Source organism: Hyaena hyaena, unplaced genomic scaffold (genome assembly GCF_003009895.1).
Source record: "Hyaena hyaena isolate Hyena2069 unplaced genomic scaffold, ASM300989v1 scaffold_477, whole genome shotgun sequence".
NCBI classification, from domain to species: Eukaryota; Metazoa; Chordata; class Mammalia; order Carnivora; family Hyaenidae; genus Hyaena; species Hyaena hyaena.
The window spans coordinates 894,616-916,145 of record NW_024081112.1 but is presented as its reverse complement, the minus strand read 5'-3'; the positions used below and the strand labels follow the sequence as shown (position 1 = coordinate 916,145).

At 39.6% G+C, this 21,530-nt stretch overlaps 1 protein-coding gene and 1 pseudogene across 2 annotated transcripts in view; both read right to left on the bottom strand.

Moving 5' to 3' along the window:
* The window catches only part of ACTL6A (actin like 6A), a 27,635-nt gene extending 13,176 nt beyond the window's left edge, over window positions 1-14,459 (bottom strand). The window contains exons 1-5 of one of the 2 annotated variants that reach the window (XM_039254324.1): window positions 14,290-14,459; window positions 6,746-6,822; window positions 6,397-6,571; window positions 3,537-3,637; window positions 2,613-2,710 (exon numbers count right to left, since the gene is read on the bottom strand). In XM_039254324.1, coding sequence (XP_039110255.1) covers window positions 2,613-2,710; window positions 3,537-3,637; window positions 6,397-6,571; window positions 6,746-6,822; window positions 14,290-14,314 — 476 coding nt within the window. In that variant the 5' untranslated portion in view covers window positions 14,315-14,459. Of the gene's footprint in view, window positions 1-2,612; window positions 2,711-3,536; window positions 3,638-6,396; window positions 6,572-6,745; window positions 6,823-13,199; window positions 13,282-14,289 lie in introns of those variants that run through there. The other variant, XM_039254326.1, reaches the window with a different exon arrangement.
* On the bottom strand, window positions 10,508-11,993 carry LOC120246695 (annotated as a pseudogene).
* Window positions 14,460-21,530: the final 7,071 nt, after the last annotated feature.

Below are 21,530 nucleotides of genomic sequence, written 5' to 3'. Positions count from 1 at the left end.
AAGAGAGCCTGAGGTTGGCAGATATAAGAAACTAGCTATCAATTAAGTCAGATAAAACAATACTAGTCTTCTCACTATTATTTTTGTTTTGGAAAATTACCTTTCTCATAAAAATGTTATTTGTGTTAACCTTAAAGGGTCTTTTTTGGTCATTTTTAAGTGAATTAAACAAATGTTAAAACAATTCCTAGTTTTCATTTCTCATAGTAATACTGACAGATACAACCAACATAAAGAAAATCTCTTTGGAGTCCTCAGCAATTTGTTAAAGTGTAAAGGAGACCTGAGGGTCCTGAGGCCAATAATGTCTGAGAAGCCAAAACAATATTTAAAGAAATACTAAGATGTTATTTGCCTTTTTCACCATCATTCTCTCATGAGTGCATAGGGGAGTTTTCCAGTATAGACTGAACGCAAAAGACAGATATGAGAATCCAACGTCTGCTATTAAAACTGATGTTAAAGAGATTTGAAAAAATGTAAAATAATTCCACTATTCTCATAATTTTTTTGGTTTTGGAAAACAGTTTTCATTAAAATATTTTGTATTAACACACAATGGATTTGTTTACTTAAAATAATAAGCAAATCTAATTTTTTTGGTTTCTACGTTAATTTCCAAGATGGTAAACACTACTAGATATAATCCACATTAAAAAAAATCTGGATGTGAAAAGTTTGAGAACTGCTGGGCTAGAACACAGTAAAAGGACACCAGTCAGCCAACTCCAGAACTGTGGGAAATTCTACAGGACAATCTACTTCTTAACAAACAAATTACAAGAGAAAGAAAGGGGCAGAGGGAGGAGAATCTATAGATTAAAACAGACCTAAGAGACAAATTGAACAAATATAATGTATAGCCTTTGTTGTTTGGGTCCTGACTCAAATATACTAAATTGTTTTTTCAAAAGTTGTGATTAATTTTTTTTTGTTTTAAGACACATGGTAAAATCTTTTAGAGACACATACTAAAGTTTCCCTGGATAAAATTATGTCTGGAATTTACTTCAAAATCCTAGTGGGAGGGGTTAATCATAGTGGGTAGGGTTATAACTACTACTGATTAGCTATGTGTTGAAAACTATTGAACCTGGGTGATGGGCACATAGAGGTGCAAAAGGTTAAAACATAGAATAATGCCAAATTCTGTTTACACACTCCTTGTAAGAAGTAGCCAAACAGACCTATGTTCAAATTCAGTGAAGTCATTTTCAAATTGTGGGCTTGAACCAGTTTGCTTATTTTGACCACGATCCTGACAGGGTAATTTTGAGTACTGAAAGGAGACATGCACACAATGAGTTTGCTAGCATTCTCCATCCTCTATTCAAAAATCTGCAATGGTACTCTAGAGTCTAATGTTCAAATTTTTAAAATCTAACATGCAAGGCCTCTAACAGTTTGACCCGAATTGATTTCCACAACTCTTTCTGAAGTCTAACATAAATCTTCAACTATAAACTAAGTCACTGTGAAGGACATTTAAACTTTCTATCTCCACACTTTTGCTAAAGTCATCTCCAAAATACATCATTATAGACAAATGTTAGATTACAGTTACTACAGTGATTCTCATATATATGTAAAATTTACTTCAATATTATAGCAATCCATGGAGGTTTATATAGCATAAATGAGTAAAAAGTGAAGCTAGGTTTTAAGTTCCTAATTCAAAATTACAGTTTATAAGCATTTCAACTTGAACTCTAGCTACAGGGTTCTTTTCCCCACATCTAAATACAACTAAATTCTATTCTCTTCATAAAGACTTGTCAGACTACTAATTTTCCTTTGATGAACTGCCACAATTTTTATACAAAAAATTCAAATTAATCATGTACTTCCCCATGAGTTTTGTCAGTTACTTTGAAGTATTGTTTAAATTGGTTTACCTTTTGTCAGTTACTTTGAAGTACGATTTAAATTGATTTACCTTTTAACAAAAATATTACATTATAAATTCTTTGAGATAAGGACAGAATATTTTCTTATCTGTCCCTTAATATGCCTAGAGTAAGTATTTGGTGATTAAACCTTAAGTGAATCTATAGGCAATTTCCATTTTTCTAGGAGAGGAAAAAGGAAATGGCAATCTTTGAACTCATTTAAACCAACTGGCTTAAACACTGCCCTCTATTCACATTCCCCTTCTAAAAACAAAATTTTTAAAAACTTTGTTAATAAGCAGGATTGGAGCATTTCTTTCTTATTTCCCTCCAATAACTTGTGGTATAACTGTTCCAATGAGAAATACTAAAAGATAGCTAAAAAGGAAGAGAGAAGGGAAAAAAAACTTCTTAACAAGCAAGAATTGGCTCCTGTCTTCCTGCTGGGGGCATCATCTTTAATGGTACCACATATGTTCTTCTGCTTTTTTTTCTTAAGAGACAGAGTGGGGGTGGGGAGAGGGGCAGAGGGAAAGAGAGAAGAGAATCTTAAGCAGGTTCCATGCTCAACACAGAGCCCAACTTCAACTTGAGGCTCAATCCCACAACCCTGGGGTCATGATCTGAGCCAAAATCAAGAGTCGGCCACTCAACGGAGCCACCCAGGCTCCCCCACACATTAACTTCTAAAAAAAAAGCTGAATGTTACTTTTTCAAGGATACGCGGTCAAAACTGCAGTTTTGCAGAGGAAGAATGCAGGGATGTTGTAGTGTTCAAACATTAACTCTGTCAGTTTCTCTCTCTTTGCTCTAGTATTCCACTTGAGAGGAAAAAGAAATACAAGTTATTTTACTGTTTAAAAACTAAAATGTTGATTTATTTCAAGATTTAATACAGCACTATATTAAAAAGATATAAACATTAAAAACAGAATAACATAGAAAGTAACGTTAATAAGTATGTTGTAAGTAAATTTAATAAATATAATTTAAAATTTATTATTTATTAAAAAGTAAAATTGTTGCTAGGAGTTCTACAGGTTACAGACTTTTCAAAGTACATAAAATCAGGATTCTTATAAAGTAGTATTAAATCTTGAGAGTCAATCTAGTCATTTTAAACCACCAAATTCTCCTACTTAAGAGATGCTACTCATAAAGGAAACTAGAGGTTAAAAACAGTAACAAAATATTGATAACTGAGGATCATCATGCTAGCCTTCTGGGCTCTTTGGACTCTGTCCCAAATGTATTGCACAAGAGACTTCAATCTACTAATTTCCAGCCCTAGTTCCACATTTGACTTCTCTCCTGGCCAGCAGACAATAAAAGCAGATACACTCTCCCTTTGGGGCACAAGGGACAATTCATAAACCCAAATGGGAAGTGGCCCAAGAAAATCAAATGTTAAATCCCTGGAAAAAAAAAAATAACCAAACTTCATTTAGGGTGCTTTGTTATTTGAATATTTTAATTACTGAAATAAAAACTTGAATAGTATCTAAAAAGTAATCCCCCTTTCCCTAACTTTCAAAATTCAAAATATGAACTTCTACGCCGGTGTAAAGAAAAAGAAAACATTCTTCAAATGAGTTAAAAACAACAATGACAACTAGAGAAATTCAGAAAACAAAGTCTTTGTCTTACCGGTGCTTCTGACATGAGAACAGGATGCAAGCTGGCTTCTGATTTGACATGCATTTTATAGGTGTGATCCAAAATAGCCTGGAAACTATCCCAATCTTCAACTACAATATAAGATTAGTGCCTTCAAAACAATGCTTATTTGAAGAAGAATACAGAATCTTTCAAGAGACTATTTCTGTGTTTTAGCATTAATACTTTAATATATATACAGAACCTATTTATCTTACAGATTTACTTCATAAGATAGTACTTTATACAGACATTATCTTTGTCTTCTATAAAATATGGAACCTCTTTTTGGTTCGTCCAGTCCCAACAGTATCACAACTCCGAAGATCTGTCCCAAATGTAATTAGTTAACCTAATAGACCTAAAATACCAAATAAATATTATTCAGTAAGTACCTACTAGAGGCACAGTATATAGTTTGAATAAGAGGAAATACAAAAGAATGGTATGATCTAAACCTGATATTCAAAAAGCTTACAGTCTACCTGAAAAAAGATTAAAAGATATAAATATGTAATATATGTATTATATAAATATGTAATAAATAAAATATAAACCCTCAGAGAATATAATGTGCCTTCAACTTGGCTTCCACCTAAACATTCCCTTGAAAATGCTTGCACTTTTGCTATGACCTTCTAACAGACAAATCCAGTGGAAACTTCACATTTGAAATATCGCTTGACCTCTTTATGTTATCTGACACTATTGACGTGCTCAAAAGTTTACAAACTTATTCTGCCACAGTCCAAAGAAGAAACGTCATTACTTGTACAATATACGCCCACAGTCCTATGAGGCTTTGGGGGGGGCGGGGGGGGGGCATGGTGAGGTGTCAATGAACTTTGTTAGTCACTCTAACTTTCCCCTTCTTAGCATAAATCTCAGTGTCACAGCTGAGAACAATGAGAATCACTGGACTTCTATGCTTCCAAAATTTTTTCTTCTCTTGGCCTTCTCCTGAATATTCTATATCCCTAACTGTTCCTTCTCATTCTCCTTCATGGGCTCCCTTTCTTCTCTTTGGTTAGAGAACAGGCTTTTTCACAAGAAACCCTATCCTCAACCCTTTTCTCATATTACACACTCTTTCTGGCTAATAATGCAAATCCATGTCTTAAAATTCTTCTCACCCATTGAATAGAATAGCACCTATATTCAAATACTTTGAACTCAAAAACAAACTCATTTACTTGCTGTACAGAAAAAGGCCTGCTTGCAAGGCTGACCCTTAGCTGGAGTCTGGGAACTTGACTGATAACCATTTCCCTACACTGATATAAAACTTTCCCTAAATGTAAGAGTAGTTCACAGCACCTATACTGTTGTACAATGTGGTTTATGTGAACGTGAAACCCATGTGAATGGTTTATGTGAAAGATTGTGAACACCTTCTTTCCCACTGGGAGTCTTGAATTTTAGTACATCCTAGGCACAGGGTACCTACATGACCACCCCCAGTAAAAATCGTCTCTAATGAGCTCCCCTGGTAGACAACACACACACGTTACAACTCATCGCTGGAGAAATTAAGTACATCCCATATGACTCCACTGTGAGAAGACTCATAGAAGTTTACACTGGATTTCTCTGGACTTCACTCCATACTTTTTTTCCCTTTGTCAATTTTGCTTTGTATCCTCTCAGTGTAATAAACCTTAGCCAAGAGAACAACTATATGCTGAGTCCTGTGAGTCCTTCTAGTGAATAACTGAACCTAACAGGGACCACAGATATTACCAATACACTTGCCTTTTTAAGACCATAAAACTTGCTCTTTCCCAGTCTATTCCTACTTCAATGTGTGGTACCCTCTATTCAATCACCCCAGTCAAAAATCTAGGAAACTTTCAACTATTCTATTTTCACCTCTTTGGTAGCTCTCAAAACCATCTCAGGATCCCTGCCATTAGTGATAAAATTTAAACCCTCTTCATTTCTCATCTTAATTTTCACCTCCCTAACTGATCCTCCTGTCTCCAGTATCTCTCCCCAATCTAGCCCATGTATTGCTCTTAGGATAGTCTCTCCAGCTGGCAAACACACCTCTGTTTAAATTCCTTTGGGGTTGGGATGCCTGGGTGGCTCAGTCGGTTAAGCGACCGACTCTTGATTTTGGCTCAAGTCATGACCCCAGGATCATGGGAGTGAGCCCCATGTTGGGCTCTGCACTAAGCATGGAGCCTGCTTATGAGTCTGTCTGTCTGTCTCTCTCTCTCCCTCTCTCTCTCCCTGTGTCGTACTGTCTCAAATTTAAAAAAAAAAACTTAAAAAAATATTTTTGAATTAAAAAAAATTCCTTTGGGGTTATCTTTCAGTTGCTAGCTTAATACACTGCGGCATGGTTTACAGGCCTTATTATGATTGCTCTCTGGCCCCCTTTCCTGCACCTCACTGTTAACAGTCATACTTAATTGATGATCTTTCTAATAAACATGTAAGCTTCTTCCACAGCTCCACCCATTCACACATGCTGGCTGCTCTGCTTTAACCAGCTTTTAGGCAGGCTAATCCTTATTTACTGATCAAGATTCAGTACAAAAGTTACCGCCTTTATGAAAACCATCACTGACCCCCAATGACGGAGTTAAATACCTCTTCTCTCTAATCCCACTGCTTATCAAACATAACATTTATCCTACATATTTGTATATCTACATCTATCTCTCTTATGAGTTTCCTGAGGAAGAGGAACATGTTTGAAGCATCTTTGTATTCTCAGTGCCTGGAACATCAGTTTGTGGAATAAAAACAAAATACCCCATATTCAACTTATAATAAGCCATTGTGTTATGTCTAAAATATACCATATATACTCTATAAATCAAATCCATATAAGCAAACTTCGTACCCATCCCATTTTTTAGCGGTGAAATGGCCTCCGTATTCTCCCTGGGAACGCGCAGGGCATTAGTATCTATGTAATAGGTGGGGCCGCCTTGTTTGCCTTTATCACCATCTATTTCCATCAGTGTACTTCCATCATCTCTTTCCACCACCATACCAATAGCTGTGGGGAAATCCACCTGGAAGAGTCAAAAACATGACAGTAAGTTTTAGCAAGTTTTACCTGCTTTATCTAGTAGTCATTTTTTCCCAACTAAAATCTTTTACCAAATTTGGGTGAAAATTTCTGCATGAATTTAATTCTACTCAAGTAAATGGTTCTTTCATATCCAATTAACTAATGCTACACTTACCTTGGGACAGTCCTCACCAGCATAACCAGCTCTCACAGTATAGGATCCAATGTCAAAAACAAGAGCTCCAACCTCATCTGAAAAAAGGAAGGATAACTAATATTAACAACTTACATGTCTCATATGGAAATTTGGACTACTTAATGTTCTGGGGCGCCTGGGTGGCTCAGTTGGTTGACCATCCAACTTTGGCTAAGGCCATGATCTCGTGGTTCATGGGTTTGAGCCCCACATTGAGCTCTGTGTTGACATCTCAGAGCCTGGAGCCTGCTTCAGATTCTATGTCTCCCTCTCTCTCTGCCCCTATCCTGCTTGCATTCTGTCTCTCTCTCAAAAATAAATACACATTTAAAAAAATATTTTTAATAAAAAAAGAGTACTTCATATGCTTAAAATGAGAATGTAAAAGTTCTGTTAAAAATTCAAACAGGTATTAAATTCATATTATGCTTGAACCTAGTTTTAAATACACCTTAAAATAAAGATTCATTTAGTTAAAATATAACAAGTCACACCCTGTATATCAGTAGAGATGGTACACTAACACTGGGTAATTTACAAGAGTTTACTTATTAAAGAGACTATTTACAAAGGTATAGACACAATATAGGAAAACCAAAAGGGATAGTGTGGTACCTTAGCACTAATAACAGATCTGTTGCCATCCTTAGAACTGAACAAACACAGAGAAAAAACTGTTAGCAGAATCCAGAGAGAGTTGTGTCAGGAGGGCTACCTGACAGGAGCCATGACCTTTGGTTGAGGAATACAGTAAGCCATGGCTGACCCTAAGGGGAAGGAACCGGACTAATACACATGTCAACCTCTCTCTTCCTCCTCTCCACTGTCTTAGAATTTCTCACCCACACTGGGCCACCTCTGAATGCAAAAAAAAAAAAAGGGTTCCCTATTAATAGTTATACAAGGACAAGAGGCATAAAGCAGGAAACATGGTTACCCTACCACTGGCCAAACCACAGGTTAAGACACCCACTGAGGCAGTGAGTAAAGGTCACTCTTCAAGGGCACAAAGAGGTGGAAATGGGTGGAAAGTGGAGAGGCAAAGGGAAGATATCCAGTAAGCTTAGGTGCCATTTTTTCATGTTAACGGAGATTATACTCCATGCAATTAGGATAGAAACTTAGCAAAACCCCAAGAAAAAGAGGGACCCTGAGGAATAAGAACTTAAGACATAATTACATAAGCCAAGCTGGTAATTTTTTTTCACTTTCAAATTCAGAGAAAAGCCTCTAATTATACTTTGAAAATATTCCCCCCAAAACAGCATGCCTCCAAAAACAAAACACTTGGGTTTTCCAAGGCACTAATTTTTCTTTTTTTTTTATTATTAAAAATAATAAAGAAGTATTATTTATCTCCACTAAATTGGCAAAATCTATCTGATAAGACCAAGTATTGTCAAAGATGTAGGGAAAGAGGAGCTCCTACACATTTACTAATAAAAGCTGTACACTGATACAGCCATAACGCTCAATTTAGTCATATGCACTAAATGTACATACACAGAAATTATGCTTTTATCTTCCCTACAGAAACTCTCTCACACACATCACAAGGAAACACATTTGAGAATGTTCATTAGCTATGTGACCTTCGATGATTTCTAACCTCTTTGCCCCATTTTCCCTGTACGTAAATGTGCATAGTAATAATTCTGATCACATAGGATGTTATAATAAATAAACATGTTAAATGCTTCAATGCACATAAGCACTTAGAACAGGACCAGCACTTAATAATCACAGTAAGTGGGAGCTGCCATTAGCATTATCATCACCACACTGCTGGTCACAGGAAAAGATAAAAGTAATCTAATGGCCTCTCAGTATGGAAATAGATAAATTATAAATTATTTGTACCATGAAATTCTATACAGCAGTTAAAATGAATGGTCTAGATCTACATATCAGTATGGGTACATCTAAAAAAAAAAGAAGACTAGTTTGAAAAGCTAGTGACTAGGGGCACCTGCCTGGGTAGCTCAGAAGGTTAAGTGTTTGGCTTTGGTTATGATCTCACAGTTTGTGAGTCTGAGCCCTATGGAGGGCTCTATGCTGACAGTGTGGAGTCTGCTTGCGATTCTCTCTTAAAATAAATAAATACACTAAAAAAAGAAAGAAAGAAAGAAAAGCTAGTTACTATCTGTGCACATACACTACAATACTGTTTAATTCATTACGGATACACACACACTTAGTAATAAAAATATGCATGGGGCCTAGTAATGCTACATACCCAACTTCAGTTCTGTGGTTACCTCTAAGGAGGGAGAAAAGGGGACTCTACATGAATAACATTCTATTTCTTAAAATATCTCAGACAAATAGGGTAAAATATTACATCTATCACATACAAACTTACATATATGTTTCATTATTAGTATGTTGGAAGTACTAAAAATAAAGAAAAACCAATGATTATACAGATATTTATAGTGAAGTGACGGTATCTTTACAGAACAATCTCATTTTTATTTAAATAAAGAGCCACCTATTTTTATTCCTAATTTGAAAGGAAGTTTCTGCTTTTATTATATTTCCCAAAGTAATTACTCATTCTCTATACAATTCTCTGATCCAAATTATTTGTCTGAAAGTAGGGGTCCTTAAAAGCAGAACACTGCATTTGTTTCTACAATAGCATGTATACTCAAGTACAAATAGTAAAATTACAAATGAATACAAATTAATAAACTTTAACACTGACTAATGAGAAGGTTAGGTAAAGAAATATACTAACTAAATGAATTAATTACCTGGTTAACCAAAATATTCAACTCTCATTCTCAAGGATCAAGTCTCTTAACCTTTTCTGTATCATGGACCCCTTTCACAAAGCTCTGGGCTGAACTGTTTTCCCCTAAAATCGTATACTGAAGTCTTCACCCCAGTACCTTAAGACATGATAGTATTTGGAAATAAGGTCTTTAAAGCGGTGATTAAATTGAGATCATCAGGATGTGCCCTAACCCAACATGACTGGTGTCCTTATATGAAGAGAAAATTTGGACACAGGTATGCACATAGGGAAGACCATGTGAAGACACAGAGGGAAGATGGCCATTACAAACCAAGGAGAAAAACCGTGAAGGAAAACAACCCTACCAGTACCTTGATAATCAGATTTCTTGCCTCCACCCTGTGAGAAAATTAGTTTCTGTTATTTAAGCCACCCAGTCTGTGGTACTTTGTTATGGCAGCTCTGGCAAATGAATACAGACACATTAGGAAACTTAGGACTCCCTTCTTAGAATGTTCTAAAATAGATTGTGAAAGAAAACAATTATATAGTTCTACCTATGGATTCCTTGGGAAGACCAGGGACCCCACATTTGCAACCCCTCCCTTAATTTATCCTCTTAGGTAATCTGCTCCACCCCTGCACCTCAACTTCTACCAAAATACTGACAATTCTAAGCTCAAATCTTTCTCTTAAGCCGCACCTTCATCTAGATCCATGTCTCAAACTTTTTTTAAAAAACCTAACACAGACAAGATTTTTTATTTCTTACCATTAAATGTCTGAATTTTTTTTTTTAATTTCTGAGAGAGCCAGCATGAGCAGGGGCAGGTCAGAGAGAGAGGGAAATACAGAATCTGAAACAGGCTCCAGGCTCTGAGCTAGCTGTCAGCACAGAGCCCAAAGCAGGGCTCGAACCCACGAACCGTGAGATCATGACCTGAGCTGAAGTCGGACGTTTAACCGACTGAGCCACCCAGGCGCCCCTAAATGTCTGAATTTTAAACAGATTCTTGGACTGGTAGCTCACATCCATCAGCTCGTTCAACTTAAGCAGTGGTCTCTAGGGGCGTCAGGGTTGCTCAGTTGGTTAAGTGTCAGAGTTTGGCCCAGGTCATGATCTCACGGTTCAGGAGTTTGAGCCCTGTGTCAGGCTCTGTGCTGACAGCTCAAAGCCTGGAGCCGGCTTTGGAGTCTGTGTCTCCTCTCTCTCTCTCTCTGCCCCTTCCTCTGCTCTCTGTCTTTCTCTCTAAGATAAACATTATAAAAAACTTTTTGAAAAAACAAAACTTTAGCACTGGTCCCCTTCCAGGAGCTTTTCCTTTTCAAGGAAAAGTGAATTACTACCTTCACCATGAAGTTCCATGAGCTTTCCCAATTCAAACTTGGGCTTCCTCAGCATTTTTCCTTTTCTAACAAAGACCTCATGGAGTAGATAAATAGATCGGCAAGCCTTGTTTAGGTCTTTTTTGATGATGTCTGGAATCAATTTATTGACCACTTCTTTCAAGTCATCTGTCTGTACACCTCAGGTCATAATCTCCATCACCAATTTCTGGACTTGGTGGACCTGTTGGTACTGAGCATAAGAGCTCCTCCGAATTGGACTGTTGCCTCTATGGTAAAACCAACACAAACTAATAGAAGTGAATAACCATCGGCAGTCTTGACCTATTCAACAGGAGTTTCAATCACGGTCTGCCATTTTTTGACCATGAAGCACATTTTGTCATGGGTAAAATACATGCCATAGGAATTAGAGTTTTTGCCCTGAACATCCTCAGTAATTAACTTAAATTTTCTAAAGCCAACTTAATCGTTATACAGAAGGCTCACTTCAAAAACATGACCCTTGTTAAGTTCCTCATAATCCTCCTATACGTGCAAACATATGGTATTTGTCCTTCTCTGCCTGACTTATTTCGCTCAGCATAACACCCTCAAGGTCCATCCATGTTGCTACACATGGCCAGATTTCATTGTTTCTCATTGCCATGTAGTATTCCATGGTATAGATAAACCACATCTTCTTGATCCATTCGTCCGTTGATGGACACTTAGGCTCTTTCCATAGGAGGATTAGGAGGAACTTAACAGAGGACCAAGGGGGAGAAGAAGGGGGGAAATGGTGGGGGAAAGGGAGAGAGGCAAATCATGAGAGACTCTTGAATGCTGACAAAAACTGAGAACTGATGGATGTAGGGGGGAGGGGGGATAGGCATGGAGGAGGGCACTTGTGGGGATGAGCACTGGGTGTTATATGGAAACTAATTTGACAATAAACTATTTGTAAAAAAATAAATAATAAAAAATAAAATAAAATAAAGGCAAAAACATGACCCTTAGGCAATCAGACAGAATTTTGGTTCCTTGAGTTCTTGTGATTAGTATTTTTCCAATATTTCTTTTACTGAACATAGGTGGTGCTTTTACATCATACCAATTTTTCTTAGAAAACAGATCAACCACTTTCTTCTTGGCTCCCATGGGTGCCTGGGTGGCTCAGTCGGTTGAATGTCCAACTTCAGCTCAGGTCATGATCTCACGGTTCGTGGGTTCAAGCCCCACATCGGGCTCTGTGCTGACAGCTAGCTCAGAGCCTGGAGCCTGTTTCAGATTCTGTATCTCCCTCTCTCTCTGCCCCTCCCCAACTCATGCTGTGTTTCTGTCTCAATAATAAATAAACATTAAAAAGGACCACTATAAATTTTAAAATTTAAACTTCAAAGATCTTTTCAATAAGCAAGTGAGTTAAAAAATACAGTTTAATTAATTATACAAAACCTAGGTGGGAAGAAGTTTGGTTTCTTCTCACATCCTTTGAAAAATGTTACCCACTATAAATACTGGCCATCCAGTGGTAGCACAAACACAAAATCATACACTTATTTTTGTGAGTTTTAAATATTTTATATGTGAAATAGGTTTTATGACATATTCCCTTCCTAAGCAAACAAGAAATAGGACGTTTATTCTGAATACCTAAACCATACACAAATATGCTGTGGCTATACAACTGAAAAATGACTTATGGAGAAACAACCAAGAACTTTTTATTTTAAAAATGGGAAAGGGTTCTACTGAAATGTCATTTTCTTCATCGCAGAGATTCCTGTTCCCTATTGCTTAGGAAGTTCTATAACTGTTGGCCAGTTAATCTTTTCTACATTACTTTCTTATTCCATAATACAGACACAGCAGTACCATCTCTGATGGCTGTCGTAGACTGAATTAAAGCACGTATTAAAGGCAACACCAGAAAAGTCTCTGGGAACAGTTCTTAGCACACAGTATGCACTCAATAAATGTTTGCTGCTGGCATTTTAATATCCATTTCTGTGTCAGTCAAATTAAACAGTGCGTTCAAAGGAAATACTCATGGACAGCTGCTAGGTCCTGGATCAGTGAACTTAAAGGTCAAAATAGAGTCAGCAGCTTCCCTAAAGGCAAAGGCACAAAGATCCAGTTTTTCTGTCAGGACTGCATCTTCAGATGGGGAAGAGGTAAATCATAAAGATCCACTAGGCTTTCTCCAAAGTAAAAAATAGTAAACGGACTCTCACATGTGAGAAATCAAAACCAAGAACATAAACGGGCAAGAAGGGGGTGAGGGTCAGCATATTACCTCAAAGAGACTCTAGCTACACTCCAAAAACTCCTAAGAACTTTGAAACCCAGATTTCTATCCCCTACCTGTAAAATGCCATCCTCTTCAGAAGCAGTATCCTTAGGAGACACAGTAACAAAAGCAACATTTTAGATTTGTCTCCTTGTTCTCGAAACTTCTCAAACACAACACAAACCAGAATCATAAACATCAGTGCTTCCTCTACCTGTCTAGCAAGAATGGAAACTCCTATTCGGTATCTGTAGACTGGAGCTTGAGAATCTGCATTTCTGAAGTCTGCAGGTGATGCTGATACACGGACCACACGTTGCGTACCCACATGTTGCATCATCTCATTCAATCTTCACAAGCGCCCCCGCCCCCGGGTAGGAACTCTCTTTCCCAAAATTAGCCCGAAGTTGAGAGAAATTAAGTAACTTGCTCAAGGCTAAAGCGCTCAAAAGGTGAGACTGGAAGTACAAGCCAGGTCTGTGTAACTCCCAGACCCGTGCTAATCTTTCCCCCACACCACTGCCTGCCCAAGAAAAGCATCTGTAAGTTTCAGGTGTTCCCCTGGGTAACCCTGGAGAGCCCACAGTCAACAGACTTCACAAGTTACGGAAAGATGTGAGGCAGCTGAGCACGGAACGGGAAGGCTGCGTCCGGAGTGGCCGCCACTCCTCCAGGCAGTGGTACCTCTCTCGGCTCGCTTTCCCTTCCACGGGACTTTGCGGAAACCCTCCGTCCACGCTTGCAAACTGCTGCGACATCCCAAGTTTACACACGCGCGCGCGCCCCGATGTCGCAGGCTTGTGGAGACACCCGAGGGAGATGCGACCCGGCGGCTGGCCGCTCAAGCCGGGGCTCTGCGGGCCGGCCCTCTAGGGTGGAGTGCCCGCCCAGCCCGACGCCGGTGAGCACCCCCAAAACCCTGCTCCTCCCGCGCCAAGGCTGGAAGGAACCGCAGGGGGCGGCGACTCCGGACGCCCACGGCTCTCCAAGAGCCGGGTGGGCTCCGGAGGCGGGCAAAGCGCGGGGCGGGGATGGGGCGGGGAGGCCGGGGTCCCGACTGGGGAGACCGGAAGGGGCCGCCGAGGAGGGGAGGGCTGGGGGGCGGCGGTTACAAAACCCACACGCTAAAAAGGCGCGCTCTCTTGTCCGGCCGCACTCACTCACCTCCCCCGTACACCCCGCCGCTCATGGCTGCTGTCCGCACGACTCCTACGCTAAAGGCTACCGGGCGAAGTGACTGCGACGGCCGCGAGCGCGGGTCCCAAGAAGCACTAGCCCCCTACCCTCTCAACTTCCACCGCCACCCCCCTCGGGCAACAAAGCAGCGTCCACACACCCCGGAGCTCAGTCACACTTGCTGTCTGCTCTTACCAGCCAATCACGGGAGGCCCGGGTACCCTTTAGCCAATCAGAAAGAGGTTGTGCTACATCCCTGCCGCGGCACGGCCAGTTCAGCCAATCGAAGGCAGCCATGGAGGCGGGGAAAAGGGAAAGCGACGGAAGGAGGGAAGGAGTTGGGTTGCGGAACTGGCCCCAGGCGGGAGGGGAGCTGGGGGCGGAGCTTCCTGAGTGGGCGGGAGAGTAGGGCGGAGGAAACTGGAGAGGGTGGGGAGAGTTCGGCGGAAAGTGTCGGGGCGGGTCCAGGGGTGTGGCTGGGTGCGCGGGAGTGGTGGGAATCCGATAGAAAAAAGTAAACCCCTGGAAAACGGAGTCTGGAAATAGTATCTCCGCGCAGTCGACTCCCAGTTTTGGATTGTGGGGAATGCAGATTTTTTCCAGAAAAGGTATTTTCAGCCAACTTTTATGTTAAAAAGATTAAAAAGTGATGCTCAACTTTGGGGTAGTGAGTAGTAAATCAGATAAACCTATAGTATCCTGCAATTTTTAAAATGGCTATTAATAATTAAAAGAAGATGATATACTTTCCCAACTAAATTTATGTAGCACTTTAAAAATTCTTTTTTTTTCTTTATTCCTTAAAATGTTTGTTTGTTTTTTTGTTTGTTTATTCATGAGAAAGAGGGACAGGGCATGTGTGTGAGCAAGGTAAGGGCAGAGAGAGGGAGAGAGAGAATCCCAAGCAGGCACCTCTCTGTCAGTGCAGAGTTGGAGGCAGGCCTTGAACTCACAAACCATGATATCATGACCTGAGCTGAAACCAAGAGTCCCACACTTAACCAACTGAGCCACCCAGGCTACCCCTAAAATTATTTTTAAAAGTATCATTGATTTTTGTTTTAATGTTTATTTATTTTGGGGAGGAGGAGACAGAGCATGAGTGGGGGAGGCACAGAGAGAGACAGAGAGGGAGACACACAATCAGAAGTAGGTTCTAGGCTCTGAGCAGTCAGCACAGAACTTGATATATATATAGCTTTCACTATATAGATACCTATCAAATCCTCAAAAATATTTCCATTTCCATTCTGTGGTTTTCTGCTGTTTGACCAATAAAGCTGATGAACTATAAAATATGTGATACCTTGGTAATAACTAAATGTTTAAGCGATACTATTTGTGTTGATGATACACAGTTATTCATTTAAATCCGTTTACAGTCTAAATGCATAATAATTCAATAAACCAACTTAAATGCATAGTAATTCAATATACCAACTTAAGTGGATTATGTATCTTGATATCTTTCATCAGTATTAGCTCCAACCTCTCCCATACATGTAAAAATAGAGTTGGGTTGAAAAAGTTGGGACGCTGGGGTGGCTCAGTTACTTAAGCATCTGACTCTCGATTTCAGCTCGTCATGATTTTACAGTGTACTGACAGTGCAGAGCCTGCTTGGGATTCTCTCTCCGCCCCTCCCCTACTCCCTTGCTCTGTCTCTCTAATAAATAAACTTTAAAAAAAAAGTAAAAGTGAAATGTTTGTCCTAGTAATTCAGTGTTTATTCAGGAAATAAAACAGTTTAGTAGGGTTAATGAGGACCACACTGCTAGCCTTCAAAGAGGCCTGAGATTCTGTGAATGTCTCCACCCATAAAGAACACATTGGAGGGGCGCCTGGGTGGCTTAGTCGGTTAAACGTCCGACTTTTGCTTAGGTCATGATCTCGCGGTTCGTGGGTTCGAGCCCCGCGTCGGGCTCTGTGCTGACTGCCAGCTCGGAGCCTGGAGCCTGCTTCAGATTCTGTGACTCCCTCTCTCTCTGACCCTCCCCTGCTCACGCTGTCTCTCTCTCTCTCCTAGAAATAAATAAAAGCATTTAAAAAATTAAAAAAGAAAATCTTATAGAAAACAGATTGTTCATTCATGATTTCAGGTCAGCTTGTTCTCTTGATATATCACTGGACACATTATATGATAATAAACCATTGTAATGAACTTCAAATGAACTGAACTTCACAGCCATCCGGTATGTCAGGACTAATGACATGTTAATGCAGATAAAAGTGCACACTTAAGTCTTTCATTCATTTTAATCAGTAAAATCGTAATAGGGCACTAAGATTGTTGGCCCTAAAGTATGGAATTGCCAGAGGAAGGGGCTGTTGAAGAAGGAAACCTATTCAGGATCCCAAGACAACTATGGCAGAGAACTGCAGTTCCTAGGTAATAATGACATTGTTTCCTTCGTGGAAAGACTTATACTGTGGCAGCTTGTTTTCTTCCATTCTTCATAATTAGGAAAACTGGTCGAAAATACATTACAAGGAACATACTGACCCAATAGAATCTGCTTTGTGAAATATAGAATATGTGAGGGTTTGTGGATGCATGTGTGTCTGTGTGTGTTAATATTTCTCCTCTGTAGCCTAACATATTTTCTCTAAACTCTTGGCTGAGCCTACATTAACATTACTGATAGCTAGTTGGATTAAAAAACAACAAAAACAATGGCAACGCAAGGTTATTGTCTATGACAATTTTCTTTTTTTTTTTTTTTTTAACATTTATTTATTATTGAGAGACAGGGTATGAGGAGAGGAGAGGCAGAGAGAGAAGGAGACACAGAATCTGAAAGTAGGCTCCAGGCTCTGAGCAAACGTTCAGCACAGAGCCTGATGCAGGGCTCAAACCCACGAACTCTGAGATCATGATCTGAGCCAAAGTCCGAGGCTTAACCGACTGAGCCACCCAGGCCCCGCCATGTCTATGACAATTTTCAAAGGCATAAAGTACCAAAACAATCAATGCTTACAATTTTCCCATTTGACCCAGAATTCTCCTCCTATCAACCTAAAAATAAAAGATACTGAGGTAGCATGTATGTAAACTTATTAGCCCTTAGTAGATGCTCAGTAGTTGCTTCTGAATCCAGATCAATAAAAATAAGTGCCCTTTAAGAAATCCTTTGTAATCTCCAAGCAGCAAGAATGCCTTAAGTACCCGGTGTAACACTAGACTTTGCCTCACTGGGTCGCTGGTCTTCCATTCTTGAAATGCTGCATCAGCCCGCCCAAGGCACTGTACCTCACTTCTTTTTTCACCAGCTCTGGCAGAATTCAGACTATGGAATAACAGCAGTCGTTGCAAATATTACCGATCTCATTCCATCTCTGCCTCTATCAGTCTCAGAGTTGAAAAAAAATTGCAATTTACAAATGCAAGCTAGGAAACAAATTCAGGAGATTATCATTTGTTACAAATAAAGACACAACAACTATGTCCATTTAGAGTTATTTTATTTCATGCAAGAAAATATATGACATTGGTAATTATCCCAAAAACTGGGGTGCCTGGGTGGCTCAGTCAGTTAAGCGTCTGACTTTGGCTCAAGTCATGATGTTGCATTTCTGGGTTCAAGCCCCTCATTGGGCTCTGTGCTGACAGCTCAGAGCCTGGAGCCGGCTTTAGATTCTGTCTCCAGACAGAATTTCACTGCACTAATTTCACTGCAAACAATTTTGTATGGATCTGTGTGTGCATAAAGAGTCATTATAAGTACCACTCTCTGTTTAGTGAAATTCTAAAAATATGACATGAATGCAAGCACTACTGAGATAAAGAATAAATATCTGGAGTCTAGAGTTTTTCACCAATAGAAATATGATCAGTCAGATTGATATACCTGTTTTCCATTAGAATAGTAAGAGATCTGCTAACCATTTCAGATAATATGACCTAGCTAGACAAAGAAGCAAATGAAAATATATATAGCTCATACCTTTATAACCCACCAATAGGTTTGTCATAATATTCACAATGTGATCTGAAAAGACAAGGAAAGAGAAGAAAATGAAGTGCCAGATATTCTGCAGATATTTTATACGTGTCTGTTATTTCATAATCACTTTTAAAATCTCTTTGTTCATTTGATATAGCTCTTTTCAGAAATCACAACACGACCAAGCACTGTCAGCATTTAATCATTGGTGCTATAAAGTGGCACCACACCACCTGGGGTCACTTCAGGGCCAATCATGGATTTCCCACTGATCAAGGTCAGTGCCAGTGCCATGTTATGGGGTTGTCACACACGCCACATAGCAAAACTGAACTGAGTCCAAAGTTCTTGTTCTGTATTGCTTCTTTAGAATCCTTGCAACTGTTTTTGGAATATGAAGAAGTGCATCTGCCATATGGTAATAATGACTACAAATTACTGACCTCCTAGTAAGTGCTATCATAGGAAATGCACTTTATATTTTCTATGTCATCCACACAACTTCCCATGTGGGTTTTTTCATAAGAGGATCAGAGATTTCAGCAAGTTGCCCAACAGCACACAGCTATTGAAAGAGTCGGGGGTGCCTGGGTGGCTCAGTTAGTTAAGTGTGGAACTCTTGATTTCCTCTCAGGTCATGACCTCGCACTTCATGAGACAGAGCCCTACGTGGAACTACACATTGATAGCACAAAGCCTGCTTGGGATTTTCTCTCTCTCCTGTCTCTCTGCCCCTCCCCTGCTCGTTTACTCACTCTCAAAATAAATAAACTTTTTTTAAAAAGTCAGGATTTGAAACTATAGTTGCCTGATCCTACCAAGCATGCTGTTCCTACTTCCCAAGACACCTTTTCCTTTCTATTTCTTCTACACTTCCAGTAAACTTTAAAAACAATTTTAATTTTTATTATATATACCTATGTTTTTTTTAAATTAAAGGGTACAAAAAGTTATACAGGAATGTCTCCCTTCCACCTGCGTCCCTAGCTGCCCCATTCTCTTCTTCAGAGATGTTCTATGCTTCAATGAGGAATTACGTAGATATGTCTCTCCCCTCCTCGCATTTTCCTGATATAAATGGTAACTCACACTATGATGAGTTTTTAAAAGCATTCTCTTTGGGCTGCCTGGGTGGCTTAGTCGGTTGAGCGTCCGACTTTCGCTTAGGTCATGATCTCGCGGTTCGTGGGTTCGAGCCCCGCGTCGGGCTCTGTGCTGACTGCCAGCTCAGAGCCTGGAGCCTCTTTCAGTCTGTGACTCCCTCTCTCTCTGACCCTCCCCTGCTCACGCTGTCTCTCTCTCTCTCTCTCTCCTAGAAATAAATAAAACATTATAAAAAAAAAAAGCATTCTCTTTGGAAACTAATTCTGAGATGTTTACTTTTGAGCACTTTTGTTTAAAATAGTAGTTAGTCTATATGCACAACTTCAAATTGAATACAAAAGAGTGAAAAAAGCAAGTCTCCTCCCTCGAATCCTTGAAATTCCTTGTTTCTCCACCCAGATCGACCCACTCTTACCGGGTTCTTTCATAATCTTCCAGAGACAGATTTTTTTTTCAAATCAAAGTGTATCTTTATATCCCTTCTCCTGCTTTTTGTTTATTTACACACACATTAGCATACTGAACATATTGTTTTGTACCTGACTTTTTTCACTCAATCATGATACCTTGGGAGATCATTTCATGTCAGTATGTATAATACTATCATATTCATTTTAACATCAGACAGAATTCCATGATATGTATATACTGTAATTTATTTCACCGGTTCTCTACACACGGACATTAAGTTGGTTCTAGTCTTTTGCTGGTATAAAGAATACTTCAATGACTATTCTTTTCTGTATGCGTATGTGAGAGAGTTTTTATGCAGGGTGAATTCCCAGAAGTGGAATCGCTGGGTCACAGGATATATGCCTCTTTTTCAATGGTCATTGCCAAGTTATTCAAGATTACACAATTTACATTCATCCATTAACATGTTAGGGAGATACTTTTTCCTCCAAACTCACCAGCACAGAACTTTATCAAACTTCTGTCATAGTGGAGTTTCTATGTTTCATTCCTTCATTCATTACCAGTTTAGGCAGAGCCCCTAATTACATTCACTGTACCATTCATGGCATATCAGACCCAGCAATACATGCTGGGGGCTCTAGATTCTGGATCCCAAAAGCAAGCTGAATCTTTGATCACCTCGTTTATTGAACACCTGCTCTTGGCCAGGCACTGAGGATACAAGGAGAAATGAGCGATGGCTCCACTCAAGGACTATAACAGTTCCCACAGTGTATGAAAAAGGCTGCTAACACATTCCAGGTGCTACTTGGAGAATGGATCCCAAATGTTCACTTAGGCTTAGGCTTAGGCTTCCACGAAAGCTTGCAAAGAGGTGGGTGGTGGTTGTGCAATCCTTCCACTTAAAGTCTTTATCTCCACTCTGGCATATAAGACAGTTGGAAAGAAAAGAGAAAGCATTTGGCACACCTAATGGGAGGTACTCACATTTTAATTGCAGTATGCACTCTGGCTCTAGCCAGGGAGCAGCTTATAGAGTCTATTTTGTTGGTAGGTGTGAGAAGGTGTTTCCTTTGTTCTGTTTTTCTGTGTGGGGTAGGGGGTGCTTAAAGTGTTTTTAGAAAAAATATGTGAGAAACAGAGGAATTGTTCATTATAAAACCATCAGTCTTTGCAGATAATTCAAATAACTGTGTCTTCCAGTTCTACCTAAACTGACTATAAGAAAACCTATATTTAAGCTTCCCATTATGCTTGTTGATTTCTGATAAAAATGTCAAAAGTGCTCATACCCAGATGGAAAAACCTGAACAGTGAAGAATTTGAGAGTTAAACTAGGTTGTAATTAGTCTATTGTACCTAATCAGTACCAGGAGGTAGGAGTCTTGAGTCCAGCCTCTCCTTCCCACCCTCCCTTTACCTCATATATAGCTTATACAGAATCACATTATGCTACTCTATGGTTACTCACTTTATCAACTGTCAGACTTTGATAAAGTCATACAGGGATTAAAAAGCCTCCGATTTTGGGGCGCCTGGGTGGCTTAGTCGGTTAAGCGTCCGACTTTCACCTAGGTCATGATCTCGCGGTTCGTGGGTTCGGGCCCCGCATCGGGCTCTGTGCTGACTGCCAGCTCAGAGCCTGGAGCCTGTTTCAGTCTGTGACTCCCTCTCTCTCTGATCCTCCCCTGCTCACGCTGTCTCTCTCTCTCTCTCCTAGAAATAAAATTAAAAAAAAAAAAAAAAGCCTCCGATTTTACTGCG